At 38.4% G+C, this 21,305-nt stretch overlaps 1 protein-coding gene across 1 annotated transcript; it reads left to right on the top strand.

Annotated features, from left to right (window-relative positions):
* The first annotated feature begins 686 nt into the window (after positions 1-686).
* Positions 687-13,597, top strand: AMBN (ameloblastin). The gene is made up of 11 exons (XM_041726569.1): positions 687-790; positions 1,954-2,022; positions 5,278-5,328; positions 6,610-6,657; positions 7,142-7,252; positions 8,666-8,902; positions 9,794-9,832; positions 10,097-10,156; positions 10,240-10,284; positions 10,750-10,794; positions 12,544-13,597. Exons 1-11 carry the CDS (start codon positions 776-778, stop codon positions 13,078-13,080), a joined length of 1,257 nt encoding a protein of 418 aa, XP_041582503.1. The 5' UTR covers positions 687-775; the 3' UTR covers positions 13,081-13,597.
* The last annotated feature ends 7,708 nt before the right edge of the window (positions 13,598-21,305 follow it).

The following is a 21,305-nucleotide window of genomic DNA, read 5'->3' on the forward strand; positions in this document are numbered from 1 at the left end:
GACTTGATTGATTCATGGAGAATGTTTTTATTTATATCCCTCTCCCCACAGAGAACTGGGAGATGCACTAAAGATTTACCTGAAGTGGTCCTCTCAGAGGGTCCAATTTAAAATCCCTTACAAAAGCTTGGCTAAACACCGGTCTATTATCTTCAGATGTAAAACTATCTAGGAAATTCTGAAGAAAAAATTATAACATATTCTTTATCCATCTAATATTTTCAGCTCAGAACATTATTTTTTGTTTCTTTCTGGACTATGTGTATTTAGGGTAAGGGAGGGGAGATACTTTTACTGCAACAAATATGAGGGTGAACATTTTGAGAATATCGGCACTGGGCTAGCTTTATCTGCAGATAAAAACCTGCACAAAACAGATCATGGTTAATTTTACACCTATTTTACATATATTTCCTTCAGCTCACCAAAATGATTGTCTTCAGAACTTATGTCCATTATTCCTTTACTGTCTTCCCTGAAATTGAGTTCTCTGAATAAATACAAGGGTTGGTTTACAATTAAAAATAATGAGACTCCACAGGGCCAACGTCCTTGCATGCAATAAAAGGGTGTGGGCTAATTATAGGAGCAGAGTTTATTTTTTTTCCCCGTTTTGCTTCACTTTGATTGGTGGATTGGCACTTTAAATAAAGGTTTCTGGTCTTCTCTGAATGAGAGATACAGAGCAAGTCCTAGGCATAGTCCAGAAAAAAATTTAATCTTCTTTTCTTAGAACTGTCTTGATTGGCATCACCAGGCCCTGAGAACACAGTGCATGTCAGCATTGAAGGTAAAATGTGATTTTTTGATTTCCATGTGATTCCTATACGTTCTTTTTTTCTATCTCCAGGCATCTTCTTCTATAAAGAGGATTTTTACTTGTCACCAGAAGCTGAATAATACTTTATTGTAAACCATTAGCATGTTCCAGAGAAGACATGTCTAATACCCTACCAGCTAAAGAAAAGAAGACTAATCTGTAGACTTTTTTATTATTATTTGTGATTATTAGTAACACTACCTAATTTAGAAAGGTATTAAAAGACGAGCAAATCTCTTGACTAGTCAGATTTCTGTTCATGTAAGAGTAAAGAGGCTTTTCAAGTTATGGAGTAAACTTAAAGAGATAATTCATTTTAGAAAGAGGAACACTTGGGGCACCTGAGTGGCTCAGTCGGTTCAGCATCTGCCTTAGGCTCAGGTCATGATCTTGGGTTCTGGGATCAAGCCCTGCATCAAGCTGTCTGCTCAGCCACGAGCCTGCCTCTTCCTTTCCCTCTGTCTCTCCCCTGCTTGTTCTCTCTCTCTCTCTCAAGTACATGAAATCTTTTTTAAAAAAATTTAAAAATTTAAAATACAAAGACAGAAGAAAACTCAATTTTGAGACATATTTCCCACTAATACCAAAGACAATTAAAATATTCAGTTCATTCTTATTTTTAAAAATGTAGGTTTGAGCATGTTTATCTGGGTAACTGAAACCTAGAATCATATACTCCAATATACCTGCAAATAAAGGTCTGCTATAAAATAATTGTTGGTTGTATTATATTTCAAATGCATTTCAAAATTTACTCTGAGAGAAAGTAATGTGAATGATATTTAATAGACCACATTTTTACATATTGGAAAGGATTTTCAAATTCATAGTTCATTTACAAAACGTAATACAACATTTAAAGACCACAGCACAGAAGTTGTTCCTACATGTTCATTTAGGTTGTGGCTCCATTGAAAAAACCAAAGTACTTAGATGTTTTTTAATTGTCAATTCATTCCAAAAACTAGTAAATACAAATAAGTTGTTTTGAAACATTTGGTTGTGTTTTGTTTTTGCTCTTTGAAACTGATCGTTTGCAAGAACAGAGATGTGGCTCATTTGAAATATTGTCTTTTAGCTGTTCTGAAATAAAAATTGATCTTATTTAATTCTCCAACCTAATTCTGTTTCAGATCCCACTTTTCAAGATGAAGGACCTGGTACTGATCTTATGTCTCCTGAAAATGAGTTCTGCAGTGCCGGTAAGTCAGAGTTTTGTAGATTGTACCCTAAAAGAGACATTGTTGGCTACTGAACAATACTGAAGGATATAGGCTGAAGTCCATGCATGGACTCATTTTGAATTGATCCAGCGGTAGCCTTCCTACTGAGTCAAAGGTAATAGTCACCCAGAAATCAGTCTTACTATCCAAAAGCAACAAGTCAAATATATAACTTTTCTATTCAAAAAGATATTAAAGTATTCCAAAGGCAATTTTGCAGCCTTATTCCATCATTCAAGGATAAAGGACTTATGTGGCCTCCACAACATCATGACACAATTTTATTATCAACTACTTGTGACCTTTATGTAATTGAAATGGAGAAGTTTCTCCACAAAGGTTAAGTACATTTTCTTCATTTTAAGAAGAATATTTAGCCAAGTTATGATGTTATAAAACAGAGCTAAGTAATTCCATTTGAAGACAGTAACTAACCAACAGATTTGCCTGATCAGAAGAGATTATGTGGCTGAGAGCTGAAGTTTCTTAAATCAAAACATGCCATGGCAATGGGGCTAATTCTATGTTATAGGCCTACACAGTTCACTCCATCACATATTGATATGATCTCATATGAATACAATCCTCAAAATACTGTACTCCAGCCAATAAGCTATGTTTCTGTTTCCATGAAGATTTTATTCAGCTGCTATGTGCATTTGGCAAATATGCCTTAGCACCTGCCACGTATCCAGCGATGTGCTGGGCATTGGGGGCATGAAGGTAAATATGACATGGTCTCTTCTCTAGAGGAACTCATAGTTTAGACCCAAACAAACCCTAAAATACTTCCCTGAGAAAAAAAGTTTAGCTTACTTGGGTTTTTTAAAGTTAAATGTTTCAGAGGAGGGGGAGGAAACTGATTACAAGGATAAAAATCTCAATTCTACAAATAAGAAGAGTTCTATTCCATTACTCAACATGAACTTCAAGTGAAAGAAAAACTGAAGTGGCCACCCTAGCTTACCTTTGTATGATACTGACATTGGGGTCAGCCTCAGCCATCCACTATCTGTCTAATACTTTGACACTCTTGGAACCTATGCTAGTCCACGCCTGTGTCAGTCAGGTCCACCCTGAGGAATACAATTGCTTAGGACTGCCACCTGACTGCTTGTCAAATTAAATGTTCTTCTCCTTTTACTTCTTTGTTGGAAATGTATCCTCTGTCCATTTACATTCATGTAAATATTGTTTATTTTTTTATAAATTTATTTTTTATTGGTGTTCAATTTGCCAACATATAGAATAACACCCAGCAAAAGATACAGTCAACAAAACTCAAAGACAACCTACAGAATGGGAGAAGATATTTGCAAATGACGTACCAGATAAAGGGCTAGTTTCCAAGATCTATAAAGAACTTAGTAAATATTGTTTAGATGAGGACTTGGAGCAAATGGAAAGCAAAGTGTACTTTGTCCTGGAGGTGGATGTGTCCAAGATACCCTATTTGTGTACTGGCCAATGGCAGGAAAGAAGGTTTTAATCTCACAGTTTCCTCAAATGCTGAACAACTTGCTGACTGCCCCACACACACACACACCCTTCACTCTTCATGTCTAACACAACTAATCTTTTCCTCTGCTTGGAGTATTTGCTACACATTTATAATTCCTTTCCAGCTATCCATTTCTAAAACTGAATTATTTAGAAAAATTTGCACCATGATTCAGAGGGTGAGATTTTACCCTTATAAAAAAGCAGAAAGTAGAGGGTAGATAACATACTCAGGAAACTGTTCCTGAGCTTCTTACTCATAAAAAATAAATAGTCCCAATATATTTAGTGGACACTCCAATATTTGTGGTATAAATGAAGGAAGGAAGGCATTAAGAACCAGTGACCCCAATAGTAAGGATTTCCAAAGAACCAGAGACCCTCAAAACGTACTCTAATTCTTTTTCTTCCATTCTTCATGTTTTTCTACTGGTATTTGTGCCATTAATAAGGATTGCTTTAGAAAGAAAAATATCTTAAACTTTAAAAACCTAGTTTAACTATATTTTTGACAACTTTTAGATGAACACATCAAGTATAGGAATACTTGATGCTAGAAAGTTTTTTATTTTTAAATATATATATCTTGGATGAATGGATAAAGAAGACGTGGTTTATGTACACAATGGAATATTACTCAGCCATTAGAAATGACAAATACCCACCATTTGCTTCAACGTGGATGGAACTGGAGGGTATTATGCTGAGTGAAATAAGTCAATCGGAGAAGGACAAACATTATATGGTCTCGTTCATTTGGGGAATGTAAATAATAGTGAAAGGGAATAGAAGGGAAGGGAGAAGAAATGGGTAGGAAATATCAGAAAGGGAGACAGAATATGAAGACTCCTAACTGAGAAACGAACTAGGGGTGGTGGAAGGGGAAGAGGACGGGGGGTGGGGGTGACTGGGTGACGGGCACTGAGGGGGGCACTTGACGGGATGAGCACTGGGTGTTATTCTGTATGTTGGCAAATTGAACACCAATAATAAATAAATTTATTATATATTTGGGGCAGCCCTGGTGGCTCAGCGGTTTAGCGCCACCTTCAACCCAGGGCCTGATCCTGGGAACCCAGGATCGAGTCCCACGTCGGGCTCCCTGCAAGGAACCTGCTTCTCCTCTGCCTGTGTCTCTGCCTCTCATTCTCTCTCTGTGTCTCTATGAATAAATAAATAAAATCTTTTGGATACGATCCAAAAAATATAAACATAGAGCAATAAGCTTATACATAAAATAATCTTTCACAAAAGATGACAGAGGATTTGTTGAAGCCCCCTGACTAGATGGCAAGTAAGGTTTTGCATTTGGTTTTGCTGAATGCCATGATCCCATGACACATTCCATTAATCAGAAGCATGTAGGTTTGCCAAAAGCACAAGAAAATTGAGGCTATGTTTGTCCCTTTTGCTTCTCCATGGGATAATTTTTAGGATACAAAGTACTCTTGGTTTTCTATTTTGTAGCTTGATTTTACTTCTTGTTTTTGATGTAACCTCCAACAAAATCAAATTTCTCTGCATTAAGATACAACAGGTAGATGGTTCATGTGGAAGCAAAATTATTAAATATGATGTTAATTCCCCAATTAATTTAAATTCTTCTTTCTTCTGCTTAAAAGCTCAAGTCAAAGGCCTTCAGCTGGTCTTTATGCCCTGAGTAGCTTTTTATTTCCAGTGTACTTTTAAGGAAGTTCTACCAGAGATCTCAGAATTATTCTTATTTCCTTCTAGGTGTTTCCTCAGCAACCTGGGACACCAGGCATGGCTAGTTTAAGCCTGGAGGTAGGTACTGTCAGAGTATTTACATATAATTTTTACATTTATATGGACCTAGTGAGAGAGAAATACCAGGAGCTGGTTCTGTTTTCCCAGCCAGAAGTCAGGGGCAATCTAGAGAAGCACCAGAGAAGTGTTATGACATTTGTTAGAGCCTCATCTTATCATTTTACTGCAATTTTAAACTCTCAGATATTTTAGTCTTTAGAATGTCATCTGTGTGTGAATCAGATCAATACTTATATTTAATACCTAATATAAATTATATTTACATAATATAACTACTACATTAATTAAAACATATTGTTCTGAAGCCACAAATGGTTTATATCTAATTCTATCACCTTATAGTATCTTATATGACAATGTTCCCATGAAGAAAATTTACCTTACAAAATGTAGTTGTTTATAAGAACTACTGTAAATAACATTAGCTTTGTTCTGTGGTACCTGTTTCATACCTTGTGTCTATCTTCCTGCATTTCTCATAACTAATAACACTGTTTAGAAAATCTCAGCACAATAGAAATATTCGACCATGTGAATAGAAAATATTGAGTTATGAGTAGAAAAATATGCATGAGATTATAAATTTTTCATAAGACCTTGCAAAGTGTTGTTTATATCATGACAATGTAGGGGAATCACTACTTACATAGGCTAGAAGCTGATTTCAAATGGAAGCTAATTTCATTGAGTTATTTTTTCTCACTTTCTAGATTAAAATCAACTCAAAGCACTCTAAACCTCTTCCCATAAAATTGAAATTGACTTTTTGTTGAATTGGCAGCATTCTTGACCATTTATGCAGATTCCATCATTTTCCCCAATGTCTTTTATATTCATTATATTGAGGCCTTTTTTATTTGGAAAGGAGGTAAGGTTTATATTGTCTTGTCTTGTCTTGTTTTGTTTTGTTTCCCTGTTTGGCTGCTAGATTTATAAAAGGCAAAGTAAGTTAAGTTAGGGTGGAGGGAGAGTCAATGAAATAATATTCTCACAATCAAATTTCAGTTTCCATTGCATGAGCTATTTTCCAATGTTTCAATGTGACCTCCTAATTTGATTAATGATTAATAAATCAAGTTCACTAACTTAGTAGCAATAACAACAATGGCACAACCACATTTAACATTTCCACTTTTCAGTAATGATTTGTGCTTATTTTTATTCAAACTGACACACCACAAACTTTGTGCTAATAATACCATATGTTGAGAAAACAGTTGTATCATACAGAAAAGGAATATTTGTGCAAACATTAACACACTTTTTTTCTTTTAATAGACAATGAGACAGTTGGGAAGTTTGCAGGGATTAAACATGCTTTCTCAGGTAACCATAGTTTCAAATATTTCTTATTGCAAGAATTAATGGTGGTGATGGTAGTGATATTAATAGCAACATAAAAATTCATAACATACGTTAGTGAATAGACATTATCCCAAATATTGGAAGAAAAAATGAATAATTGAAATAACCTAAAACAAAATAAGATCCTGGGATGGGATGGTAGGTAAAGCAATATTGAATTTTCTTGAGTAAAAAAAAAAAATCCTATTTTGTACCATCAATTTTATTAAATGGCCCAAAATATGAGAGCTTAAAAAGCTAAATCTCAAGTAGGTTTATGGGAATATTCCAGTTGACTCAGAATGAAAAGTAAGTGTTGGAAGAAAGTATTTACCCATCCATATTAAATTCACCAATGTCACACTTACTTTTGCTATCTCTACACTTTCTATGGATATTTAGAAGATGAAAACTAAGCCAATACTGAAATATAAGCATGCTTTTTTTTTCCCCTGCATGTCTTTAGTATTCAAGATTTGGTTTTGGAAAATCATTTAATTCTTTGTGGATGCATGGTCTCCTCCCACCGCATTCTTCTTTCCCATGGATGAGACCAAGGGAACATGAAACTCAACAGGTAAGTTTATTGTATCAATGTGCTTGAAACTCCAAGCTTAAAACTATTCCCCTATTTGCCTTCTCTAAATTGTCACAAACTAGCTACAGACCAATAATAATAATGAACAAAAAATTATCCAAATATTAACCAATCAAAACTTATCATTGTTTTTAGTACTTAGGAAAATTTAAAATAAAGTAGTTCAAACTTTTGACCTATTTATATATTCACTTCACGTAGGAAGATATGGTCTCCAAAAATGAGACTTATGTTAATGACACGAGCAATAGCAATAGGTAAAGTACCCTTCAAGATGGAAACAGACTATGCCCTGAACAATCCTCATTTTGGTCAGGATTCCCAAAATAATTTTTCAAAGGAATGTTTAAAATGATGCCAAAGCCCTGGCCAAAATATCGTGAACCCTACAACAATCAACAAATACATCAATCAGTTAACCATTATTTATTAGTTGTCTGATAAATGCATAAGCCAATTGGTAGGTTGGGAGTGAAAGTGAAACGGTTCCAAGGTTCTGATTGGGAGATATGATAAGACAACATATTACAAGGTACTACATTGTGAGGTATAGAAAATAAAAGCCACAGGAGTTTAGAGATGCACAGTAGTTGAAGAGGCAAAGCAGAGCCAGATTATTGTGAGACTTCCATACCACGTTGAGGAGCTTGAAAATGACTTAAAAATAACAGGGAGCCATTTACCACACTTAATTTCAAAAAGGAGCAAATAAACATGGTGGTTTTAACAGGAATCTTTGATTCCAGGTGGCCTTCCACGACAAGTAGCATTACTCACCAAGCCACATTTAGTGGGACAATAAATTATGTAAAAAGTGACTGTTTCTCCACTTGATTGTTTCCAAAGTGGACTCCACAATGCAGGAATTTGATTAGTATTTTACTTAATGATCCTCCCCCTTTCATTAACTCAAAAAATATATTATTTATCATGTGCCAGGCACTTGTTAGGAACCATGTTAAGTCCTAGGGCTATAAAGACAAATAAGACATTTGTCAGGGGACTGGGGGCAAAGATATATAACAAAGTATTGTAATCCAATGAGAGTGGTAGAATAGACATATCCAAGGAAACTCAGGGGAGGAAGTGACCATTCTATCAAGAAGTCCAATAGCTTTCCATATTCTGGAGCACAGATAGTCCCAAAGGAAGTAAGGGAGACACACCAGACTGCCCCAAATAACACTGACTGTTATTGGTGTAATAAATTGCATAATTGCAATTTTTTATGCAATGCACAATTGCATAATTGTGTTTCCTACAACTTCAAGACAATTCCCTCAGACTCTCTTGAGAGTAGAAAGTTCCTCAGGTCCTTTTGCTCTAGAAATTCTAGAGACCATAGTTCAGTGAGCTATCGCTTCCTGACACTCCTTTCAAATTTCTCTGCAGTATGAATATTCTTTGCCTGTGCATCCCCCACCTCTCCCATCGCAGCCATCCCTGCAGCCTCAACAGCCAGGACAGAAACCCTTCCTCCAGTCTGCTATTGTAACTGACATCCAGGACACCGCCCAGAAGGGGGGACCTCAGCCTCCAGTTTACCAAGGACAACCGCCCTTGCAGCAAACAGAGGGGCCAATGCTTGAACAGCAGGTGGCACCATCAGATAAGCCACCAAAGGCGGAGGTAATTCTCTGAAGTCAAATTGGTATTACCCACTAACTCAATGAAGGAAAACTGATTTGCAGAGCACATTTAAATAATCAGAACTCTCAGGCTAATATATGACAATACAAATATGTTTTTGGAGTTGACATGTCTGGGAGTAGAATATAAATATCCATTCCTGTCCTTTGCCATCAGAGCTAAGGCATGGATTCTAAAACTCCTGTGCCTGTAAAATTTAGTTTCTTAGTTGCAAAAAGATGAAAGCTTTCAGAGGAAATAGGACAGTCCAGAGAAGTCCATGGCTTCCTATCAAGATCTTTTTCAGTGCTGGAAGGATTGAGAAGAGCAATTGAGGCCACAGCACTGCATGTAGTATTTTGGATTATTATTTCTCTGTCTGATAGAGAGAAGACAATCATGTAATGATGTAAGGAAAAGAGCAGTGGAAGAAAAGGAAGGTACCATTTAACCAATATGTTACAGGCATTTAACATTACACCATATCATCCTGATTACATTCCTATAAAGATAGATATCATCATCCTTTTTAAAAAGAAGACAGGTTATAAAGACTTCGACAGGTTATAAATTTTGCTGGTATTAAGAAAAAGTAAAGTGATAGAGTCAGGGCTCAAATAAACCTGGCATGCTCTGATTCCAAAACTAATTACTTCCTACTCTGCAAAACCAAGCAAGTTCGGGGTAAACATGCCTCATCTCCCTGCCCATTCATTTGAGACAAGCCAGTGAAAGGCAATTGTTATCTCTTGGGTGTATTGCTCAAGACTAAATGAAAGTGAAAATCAGGAAACTCATTTTAAATTGTTTTATCATAGTCATAAATAAGGTAGGAGTGTGCCCAGTTCTATTTTTATGGTTTAGTAATTTTAATGTTTATCTGTAATGCAGCTACCAGGAATGGATTTTGCTGAACCACAAGGTCCATCAGTAAGTATAGATTTCAGTGAGATACTTTCTTGGGAGAAATATCTATACTTCAAGAAAAAAGAGTGAAAAACTTTCATTGCCCCATTTATCCATGAATAATGAAGTATAATGGTTTCTTTGGTTTTCTTAAATATCAAATACTTATTTGTTATTCTAATCCACCTGAAAAGGCATTTCCTATAACTCTTAGAAATGGCTGTTATGGGAGGTTTGCCTATGTTATTGCAAAAATGAACTACTAATTCTATTTTCAACCATTTCCAGGTGTTCCAAATAGCTCGTTTGATATCTCGGGGACCAATGCCACAAAATAAACCATCTCCGGTAAGTTTTTAAAAATATGTTTCTACCTACAATTTACTTAAAAAATTTTTTTGGAAAATAATGATTGTCGTATTTATATTTAGCTTTATCCGGGAATATTTTACATGTCCTATGGAGCAAATCAATTGGTAAGTCTGTATCCTACAGAAAGTATCATTTTATTTTTTTTTTATTTTTTTTTTTTAGAAAGTATCATTTTAAATTAAATGTTATCTTAAGAGCTAAAATTATAAAATCTAAGCCTCACACAAAATAGTTCATATTCTCTGAATGCCTAAGTTGGTGACTGAAATAGCAAGGAAGCACACTTTCTATTTGAATAACTCTGGCCAGACTCGCGCGCGCGCGCACACACACACACACACACACACACACACAATGACATTTTTTAAAAAGGTACATTTTCTTTCTGGATTATCCAAATTGGCTACATTTACTCAATAATGACTCATCTCTCTACTTTATTCTTATTCTGGGCACAGCATTAATATTAAGGCTTTAGGAAAAACTAAGTGACTTTTAGCATTGTCTTGAGTAGCTAATAGGATGATAGGAATCTTCTGTAATAAGATGCACTGTTCCTTTTTGAACAGAACGCTCCTGGCAGACTTGGCATCATGAGCTCAGAAGAAATGGCTGTGAGTAATGTCTTCCAACTTTTCCTAAAATAGTGGTCCTGGTAGAACAGTCACAGATGACTTGCTGCAAGAAGCATTGGCCATGAAAGTCATTGAATACATTGCACAGAACTCAGATTATTCTATTGCAAAACCAAAAACTTGATTCTTCCACAAAGTGCAGAGACTTCCCCATGTTTCCCATAGTCATTTCTGAGAGTGACCATTCTGGAACATAGGATTTTGTTCCATTTCTTGAATATGAGCAGAAGAGAAACCTCTCTTGAAGAGGTTTGAATAGCAAATGCTTCAAACCAAAAAAGATACATGTGATTAGTACAGAGTTCCCGCTTCTTCTAGAGCAATTAACCCCTCAAAACAACAAATTCAACAGTGTTGCAAATAATTTTGACCTCAAAATTGAAATATCAAAAAGAAAAATAAAATGAGCACGTTTATATATTATGTCGTGCTTACCACAAGTGTAACCACCATCTGTCACCATACAACACTATTGCAATATTGTATGCATCAAACCAGTGTGACATTACGTATCACTGAAAGAAAACTCGCATCCCAGCATTCTTGAGTGCCTTCTGTGAACTAGATGCATAGAAAGACACTACAGAGGCAAGATAAATTAGACAAGATTTCCGTTTTCCAGGAGTTTACTGTCTTATCAATGGAAAAGATAGATACAAAGGCAGATAGTGTTAAAATTATATGATAATGAGCAACAGAGCTATGAGAGAGAAAAAGGGGAGAGGCAGTTAGCTCAGCCCAGGGGTTCATAGTTCATCCCTTGAGGAGATGATGTGAGGAGGGGACATTGAGAGAGTAGAGCTAAGGAAAGGTAGGAGAAAAGAATATTGTATCCACGTACCACCAACGCAACTGGCTGAAAATTCAAGAAAGTGTTAATTATCATCTTAACATTTTAATGAATATATTTATACTCTGCCTCTTGCTCAAAAGATTTTGCTTATGAAAAACTCACAATAAATGTAACCAAAAAATTGAAGATATAATTTAAAATGAGTTAAAAGTGTAAAAGATTCATTAATTAAATGAAATTACAAATATGCAAGTTACAAAACTGCACAATCTCTGTAAATAGCCCAAGATATTGGGTTGGACATTTTTAACAGCAAAGGCAGGAAAAGGAAACATGAACAATTCTACAGTTCTGTCTACAGGAAGAAAATATTTCCATTCTTCCAGAGAAATCAAGCTTCTTTTTCTTACACATGTTCCGAAAGAAAGAAAGAAAGAAAGAAAGAAAGAAAGAAAGAAAGAAAGAAAGAGGAAGTGTTATGTGAGGCTTCATTCATTTGAGAAATGATGTTGACATAATTCTCTAAAAATAACCCTCAACAAACTCAGCCATGGGATCTGTTTTTGTTTGGTTTTTTTGAGGATGGTATTGCCTATTTTGGCTACTTATTGTTTTCTTAAATATAATTCAAACTACCTTTGCCCATAGCCTTTGTTCTGCCCTGTGTCCCCACTTCTGACATTCCTACGTTTTCAGCCAGACATGGCAAAGGGTCTCCATCTGTCTTTCACAGAAGTGAGCATCCAGAGAAGTCAGCATCCTCTCCTTTATGTGAAAGCCAGTTTAGTAAGAAACGTGCTTACACAAAGCTATCGGCCAACAAATTGTTCCCTATCAGTTTTTTATGATTTCTTGGTGAATCTGACCAATTATGATTGCATGGTATACTTAATAATATGTGATAACCCTATCTTTGGTCAATGGTTTTTTTCCAGGGAGGCAGAGGAAGCCCCATGGCCTATGGAGCCATGTTCCCAGGATTTGGAGGCATGAGGCCTAACCTTGGAGGGATGCCCCACAATCCAGGCATGGGCGGGGACTTTACTCTGGAATTTGACTCCCCAGTCGCGGGAACCAAAGGCCCTGAGAAGGGAGAAGGAGGGGCACAAGGCTCCCCCATGCCCGATGTCAACCCAGCCAATCCAGAAAACCCGGCTCTCCTTACCGAGGTAGCACCTGGTGCCCTAGGAGGGCTTCTTGCTCATCCAAAGGACAATGATCCCAGCCTGGCAAGAGGCCCTGCAGGGCAGAGCGGGGGACCCCCCAGGGTCACCCCGGCAGACGCTGACCCACTGATGACCCCTGAATTAGCTGATATTTATGAGACCTACGGTGCTGATGTGACCACACCCCTGGAAGAAACGCCCACGGATACCACAGTGATCCCAGACACTGAGCAAACATTGATGCCAGAAAACAAGGCCCAGCAGCCCCAGATTATGCCTGACGGGTGGCATTTCCAAGAGCCCTGAGAACCTTAAGATTATCAGCTACCTTCTGTATGCACAGGCTCCCCAGCTTTGTCCCCATAGTATATCTTTTTGCTAACACACTTCCTATCCTTTTGCACCAAAGGCATTAAAAATGCTAAGCATATATTAATAAATACAAGTGGCTAGAAATAGTGTAGGTCCCCTTCTTGCTTTCATTCTCTTTTTGAAATAAAATGTGTCGACCGTCTCTGTGATTTAGAAATACTATTAATAACATCAGAGCAAGTCTAAGGGCCTCTGCATTGGAAAATCACTGTCTCTCAGCTATCCTAGGCCTTACGGAATTTCTCTAACTAGCATGATACTGTTATATCCAAGAAATGTGACATTGCTTTGGAAATGTTTCCCTAAGCAAAGGCACATATTCTAAGAATGATGAGATATATCATTCAAACATTATGAAACAGGGATTGATGAGCAATCCCTGACTGGTATTACTGAGTTTGGTATATTGGATTTAAAATTCTCATTTGTAGAATATTTTATTTAATCTACTAAAAACACCTAGCCTATTTTAAATAAAGAATTTTTCTCATTGAAAATATCAGGAATTATATGTTTATTATTTACATATATTCAAATAGTTAAGAAAGGCATACTCATTCCCTACCCTTCCTACTCTTTAGCCCATTTTATTTAATTTGTTCATTCTTTCATGGAAAGTTTATGGAGTCTCTACCAATGTCCTTGGCACTGGCTAGGCAACAGGGACACAGTCCCTTCCCTCAGAGCTTACAATGGGGACTTTTGATAAGTAGACAGCCAGCCACGATTTGTTTTATAAAAACAGCCACTTTGGGCCAACTCAAGTACTTTACATATATTATCTCACAACAGCACTGCAAAATAGATACTCCCAAACCCACAGTACATGTGAAAAGTGCTATGAAAATGTCAAGCCCAGAGTGCCCCTGAGGCCACAGAAGAGTCATTTCACCCAGCCTAAGAGGCACCGGAGGGCCTGGGAGCAATCAGATGAGTTTTCTCAGAACAGTATTGAAAGCATTTGCAGAGCAAGGCCTCCAAGAGTAAGAAACCCAAGAAGAGTCAAGTGGGTGCCACATGAGAATTAGCTCATTCCTGTGAACTACACTGGAGCAAAAAAAAAGGAACCAGAAAGTGGTTGTTATTTGTCACCAAAGCTAGGTATGTGTCAGTCAGAATTATTCACCTATATTAAGAGGTTCTGAGACCAGGTCTGGTCATCTGTGGAAAGTAGCCTTCTGCCCCATTCTGTCCACCTCCTCCCCAGTTGCCTAACCAGGTCTTAGACTCAATGGAACTCAGACTCCCCTCCATCCCCCGTGGAGATTCTGCGGATGCAGCCCAGGAAAGGAGCTCTGATGCCTCCAGACCTTGGGTACTTCAGAGTCTTAGCAGGAACATACAGCTACTCCCTATTGTCTGCCTCTTTTCAGGCAGAGCTCTGCTCACCTCCACTCTGAGGCTAGAGCCAAAGGAGACCTGTAGGAGATTGAAATTCAGTGTATGTCCTGTAGCAGCTCTGACAGAAGTGCAAGGGTAGGAAAATGAGTTCCACAGTAGCCAGCAGATGCCCATTGAGACCCACCTTAGCAAGCCAGTCTCCTACTATGCGGTATGGTAAATGACAGATCTAGGTTCAACCTTGATCTGTGAGCCTTTGGAAGTGAGACTTAATCTCTCTGATCCTGTTTTTCATTTCTATAGTAGAGCTACAACCCAACCCACCTCCCGAGGTTGTTGTGGAAACTTTATGATGTAAAGTCCTCAGAGAAAATCACTGAGTCCCAGCAATTTTCTCCTTTTCTTACTGATCCTTTTTATAAAAAAGAATCCAGCAAAACAGCGGCAATGGGAAGAGAATGGAATTGTTTCCATTACCTGGTGAATTGGGCTCTCCCATTTACCCTCCACACACTGCCTTTTGGCTTCTTCTTTACAGTTCAAAGCATGCGTTTGTGAGATCACATATGCTGGCTTCCCTGGTGAGTGTTGTCCTAGCAAGGGCTCAGAGGTGGCTCCCCTACTGGCAGACTGGGAGTGTTAATGAACAGTTAACTGGTAGATCAACTTTGACAAGGGGGGTTACTGTGCTGTTGAGCCCTTGAATAACCTCTCTCCTTGCCACCATGACCACCTCAAATACTGGTCCAGTGAGTGAACACCAAGGTGGCCAGGGAAAGAGGCAAATGTCACCCACAGGAAGAGCCATCTTAATTATTTAGAATTCCTTCACCATGGTTTCCCTCTATCGGGCATTCACATGAGAAAAAATGTCTTCATAGTATGTCCTATGCAGACAGGCTCCCTTCTAGACCTTCTTATTACAGATTTTCCAATTTTATCCTTTTTAAGTCCCAAACCAGCTGACCAATCTGGTACTGACACTGAGTCAGTATGAATCTGTATCTCAGGCCATCTCTCCTTCCAAACAAAATAGACAACCAGACATACCTTTTTCAATGTCCTGCCCACTGAGCTGGGTCGTGGTGCCCTGGCTGTGCACTTCCAGCTGATGCTAGAATCCCATACAGAAATCCAACCCAGGGTCACATTCTTTCCTCTCTATTAACTGATCATTGATGGGGTAGCCATCAAATTAATTTCCAAACTGGGACACTTTTGATAATGAAAAGTGTTATCATAAATGATAAATGAATATTGATAGCGGGTATAAACCACCTAGGGCAAATCAGGACATCTGTTTTATGGTCTTTATTTTATTTTTGGTTTTAGTGTTATATGGAACTCCCCGTGAAGCTAAAGGTGTGCATTGAGGGAAAGGCATCAAAGTTATAAAGAGGAAGTGCATGGAAGTCTGAACCACTTGCTTGTGCAATTCACTTGAGCCCTCCAGGTCTACTGAAGCCCAGTGTCATTTATATCATCTCCATTCACAGTGGAATGCTGCTGTTTATATTCAGTTTTATGGTTTCAAAGGATCATATATCACCGAGTTCAAGATAGGCAACTAAGCATAATTACCTGGCGCCATATAATCAGGCACATCCTCTCAGGGTCCAGTAGCAAGGCAAGAACTTCTTTTCACAAAAAGAAACTCTAAAGTTCTGTGCTATTATTCTTCCATCAGGGCTTGCCAGAGGTTCCCTACGCTCACTGATACTTCCTATACTTTAGGTCCCTGAGCCATAATGCCCAAGTGACAGGGAAGTTTATGCTACAGCATGGACCCCTTTCTTGCCCTAAATTCTACTCAAAACTGGCAGCCTTTCAAGTTATGCAGCGATATGTGTTATCTTCAAGAGACAAAGTCCACCAAGCACTGTGCTTCTCTTTTCTTGTAGGGTGGTGGAAGCTGCCACAGCTTGCCGTCCACTTTAGCTATCCTGATGTGCCCCAGGCCACCAGACCTCTAGAAATGTCAGCATCCCTGTGAAGTGGTGCAGCGTGTACCTTCCACCTTCTGGCTTGCTATTTATGCTCACCAAAGCCTATGCACTGTGCCTTCAGTGCACTAGACTGGTATGGTTTCCGATGGGATCTGAAGCTGCTCTAGCACCCTTAGGATGGTATCATGATGCAGTGTAGGAAAGCTGACATTGTCCCGAGGCGAGATAGTAAAAGTCTATATTGTCTCTGCCTTTTTTTCTTTTGCTTTGTAAGTGTATACATTTCTTTTTTAGTTTAAATTCAATTCAATTAAAAAAGAAATGGAGCAGCCGGGGTGACTCAGCGGTTAAGCGCCGCCTTCAGCCCAGGGCCTGATCCTTGAGACCCGGATTGAGTCCCACATCAGGCTCCCTGCAGGAAGCCTGCTTCTCCCAATGCCTGTATCTCTGCTTCTCTCTGTCTTTCTGTGTCTCTCATGAATAAATAAAATCCTTAAAATAAATAAATAAATTCAATTAATTAATGTATTAATTGATTTCAGAGGTATTATTAATTTTAGAGTAGTGTTCAGTGATTCATCAGTCTTGTGTAATACCAAGCGCTCATTACATCAGGTGCCTTCCTTAATACTCATCACTCAGTTACCCCATCCCCTCACCCCTCTCCTCTCCAGCAACCCTCAGCTTGTTTCCTATGATTGAGTCTCTTATGGTTTGTCTCCCTCTCTGATTTTGTTTTGCCTTATTCTTCCCTCCTTTCCCCCATGATCCTCTGTTTTATCTCTTAATTTCCACATATGAGTGAGATCATATCATGATGGTCTTTCTCGGATTTACTTATTTTGCTTAGCATAATACCCTCTACTTCCATCCACATCATTGCAAATAACAAGATTTCAGGATGCCTGGGTGGCTCAGTGGTTGAGCCTCTGCCTTCAGGTCAGGGCATGATCCGGGAGTCCTGGGATTGAGTCCCACATCAGGCTTCCCACAGGGAGCCTACTTCTCCCTCTGCCTATGTCTCTGCCGCTCTCTCTGTGTCTTTCATGAATAAATAAATAAAAATCTAAAAAAAAAAAAAGGCAAGATTTCACTTTTTGATGGCTGAGTAGTATCCCATTATGTGTGTGTGTGATATACCACATCTTCTTTATCCATTCATCTGTGCATGGACATCTGAGCTCTTTCCATAGTTTGGCTATTGTGGACATTGCTACTATAAACATTGGGGTGGAGGTGCCCCTTCAGATCACTACATTTGTATCTTTGGGGTAAATGCCAAGTAGTGCAATTGCTGGGTCATAGGGTAGCTCTATTTTCAACTTTTTGAGGAAATTCCATTCTGTTTTCCAGAGTGGCTGCACCAGCTTGCATTCTCACCCACAGTGTAAGAGAATTCCCCTCTCTCTTGTTGGCATCCTTGCCAACATCTGTCATTTCCTGATTTGTTAATTTTAGCCATTCTGACAGGTGTGAAGTGGTATTTCATTGTGGCTTTGATTTGTATTTCCCTAAGGCCAAGTGTTGTTGAGCATTTTTTCATATGTCTGTTGGCCATTTGTAGGTTTTCTTTGGAGAGATGTCTGTTCATGACTTCTGCCCATTTCTTGATTGGATTATTTGTTCTTTGGGTGTTGAGTTTGATAATTTCTTTCTAGATTTTGGCTACTAGCCCTTTATCTGATAAGACATTTGCAAATATCTTCTCCCATTCTGTCAGTTGTCTTTTGGTTTTGTTGATTATTTCCTTTGCTGAGTAAAACATTTTTATCATGATGAAGTTCCATAGTTCATTTTTGTCTTTCTTCCCCTTGCCTTTGGAGATGTGACTAGCAAGAAGTTGCTGCAGCCGAGGTGACAGAGGTTGCTGCCTGTGTTCTCCTCTACGATTTTGATGGGTTACTGTCTCACATTTGGGTCTTTCATCCATTTTGAGTCTATTTTTGCATACGGTGTGAGGAAATGGTCCAGTTTCATTCTTTCATTCTTCAGCTGTCCAATTTTCCCAATACTGTTTTGGAGAGACCGTCTTTTTTTCCATTGGATGTTCTTTCCTGTTTTGTGGAAGACTATTTGACTATAGAGTTGAGAGTCCATTTCTGGGTTCTCTATTCTGTCCCATTGATCAATGTGTCTGTTTTTGTGCCAGTACCACACTGTCTTGATGATTACAGCTTTGAAATACAGCTTGAAGTCCAGAATTGTGATGCCACTGGCTTTGGTTTTCTTTTTCAACATTCCTTTGGCTATTCAGGACTTTTTTGGTTCCATAAAAATTTTAGGCTTATTGGTTCCAGCTCTGTGAAAAAAGTTGGTGGTATTTTGATAGGAATTGCACTGAATGTATAGATAGCTCTAGGTAGCATTGACATTTTAACAGTATTTGTTCTTCCAATCTATGAGCTTGGAATGTTTTCCACCTCTTTGTGTCTTCCTCAATTTTTTTTCAGAAGTGTTCTGTAGTTTTTAGAGTACAGATCCTCTGCCTCTTTGGTTAGGTTTATTCCTAGGTATCATATGGGTTTTGGTGCAATTGTAAATGGGATTGATTCCTTAATTTCTCTTTTTTCACTCTCATTGTTAGTGTATAAAAATGCAGCTGGTTTCTGTGCATTGATTTTATATCTTGCTACTTTACTGAATTCCTATATGAGTTCTAGCAATTTTGGGGTGGAGTCTTTTGGATTTTCCTCATAGAGTATCATGTCATCTGTGAAGAGTGAGAGTTTGACTTCTTCTTTGCCTATTCAGATGCCTTTATTTCTTTTTGTTGTCTCATTACTGAGGCTAGGACTTCTAGTACTATGTTGAACAATGATGGCGAGAGTGGACATCTCTATCTTGTTCCTGACCTTTTCCCCATCAAGAATGATAATCGTTGGGATGCCTGGGTGGCTCAGCAGTTGGGCGTCTGCCTTCGGCCCAGGGCGTGATCCTGGAGTCCTGGGATCGAGTCCCACATCAGGCTCCCCATGAGGAGCCTGCTTCTCCCTCTGCCTGTGTCTCTGCTTCTCTCTCTCTCTCTCTCTCTCTGTCTGTCTCTCATGAATAAATAAGTAAAATCTTTAAAAAAAAAAAAAAAGAATGATATTCGCTGTGGACTTTTCATATAAGGCCTTTATAATATTGTCCCCACCTTATAAAATCATCCATATTTAATAACAAACATTAAAACCTGATTTTTTAAATTCAAATACAATTTACTACGTTCTATAGAAGGACACAAATTAAAGACCAAATGTGGACACATCAGAGACTTGACTTGAAAGACCAGAGATGGCTCTACATGCATTGAGGATAACAACACTCAGCAGTGATTGACAAGAAAAATAGGAAAGAAAGAACAAAGATGTTTCAAGACAGTCTTCAAAGACACCCCCAAAGACATCAGGGGAACTTTGCTGGAATGATGTAGAAGCCCACTTAGATTCTGCAGTCTTCTACTGGTGAAGGAAGAGGGGCCGGGGGTTCTGTAGGGCTGGCCACACTAGAAGGGACTGCTTCTTATTTTTCTTACTGATTGGAATAGAAAGAAAGCATTTCCTGAATCAATAACTAGGTGCCATAGGTTATGCTGATTTGCTCCAATAAAGGTTCCATATCTACAGCCAGCTACAGCTGTCATCACCTGACCCAGTTTGCAATAATCCACCATGGTTTCCCATGACCCCTCTACCTTTTGCAACAGCCAAACAAGGGAGTTAAAGAGCATGTGGAAAGACACCTTCCCTGTACCCGGCAAGTCTTCAGTGATGACACTAATCTCTGCAATGCCCCCTACAGGACTTGCCATCTTGTTGGGGGCATTGCAAGAGAGGGTACAGTTCCAGGAGCTTCCTTCCTCTCATCTCATTTTCATTCCATTAATGGGAGCCTACATGGGATTCTGTTGGTTCCTAGATACGTCTATTCTCCTATACATCCTGGGACTGGAAAATTAGTATAAGATCGATCCCCTGGATCCGGACTAAGACTCCATCTCTCAGCTGATTTTTATAAGACTGAACTGGTAAACTATGAGGGCTTTGCAGGTTCAGAATCACCCTCTAATAACCTCCTGGCAGTCTGGGGATTTTTCCCTTCCTCTACTCCATCCCACACACCCTAGGAAACTGCTTCAGGTTCTTCTGGAGAAGATTTAGAGAAAATTCCATGACATATACATGTATTCTTTTCTCACAGAGACCTGATGTTCCCTCAGTTGGGGCGCTGTCAGTCTGGAAACTAGATAAGACACTATGAATCCCACTAGGTGACTAGAGTTAGGCTCAGGGAGTACAATGCTTTTGTCTTTTCGTGTCAAGAAGCATCTTAACAAAATGTCCATCTATTTTTATCCAGAAACCCATGATCTGCTAGTCATCATCACAGATCCCTGTTGGTCAAAGCTCCCTGATTACCATTCCATCCTGTGGCCTATCGTAATAATCACATACTCCTTGTCTGAAGGATAAACACCGTCACATAATTTTTATGCAGTACATGAATGACTTTATTGTTACTTATATCAAGGGATGCTGGTCTCCCATTTAGAGTTGCAAAAATGAGATTCCTTTTAAAATAAAATTTTTGATGCTTAAAAAATATTAAGTAAATAGTACAGGTTATAATAAGATATAATAATCACAAAGGCAGTACGTAAATGGCTATATACATGAATAATGTTTGGGAAAACACTAATGTAATTCAATTTTCTCATTTATGGTTGAGGATACTCAGTGCCCAGAAGAGTAATGTTTTCTTTTTCAAGTTCTAGTTGCTGTTAGAGGCTGAAAATTCCAGGCCCTCAGATGCCCCATTCAGTGCTCTCCCACATAGACCCCTCATAGCAGTTGAGCATTCATTTGAGAATCTAACAAAAACTATACATCA

This window comes from Vulpes lagopus, chromosome 12 (assembly GCF_018345385.1).
Source record: "Vulpes lagopus strain Blue_001 chromosome 12, ASM1834538v1, whole genome shotgun sequence".
NCBI classification, from domain to species: domain Eukaryota; kingdom Metazoa; phylum Chordata; class Mammalia; order Carnivora; family Canidae; genus Vulpes; species Vulpes lagopus.

Coding starts and splice junctions, on each gene's coding strand:
- AMBN (XM_041726569.1), top strand. Junction 5,329..6,609: donor TGGCTAGTTTAAGCCTGGAG/GTAGGTACTGTC, acceptor TTCTTTTAATAG/ACAATGAGACAGTTGGGAAG. Junction 8,903..9,793: donor ATAAGCCACCAAAGGCGGAG/GTAATTCTCTGA, acceptor TCTGTAATGCAG/CTACCAGGAATGGATTTTGC.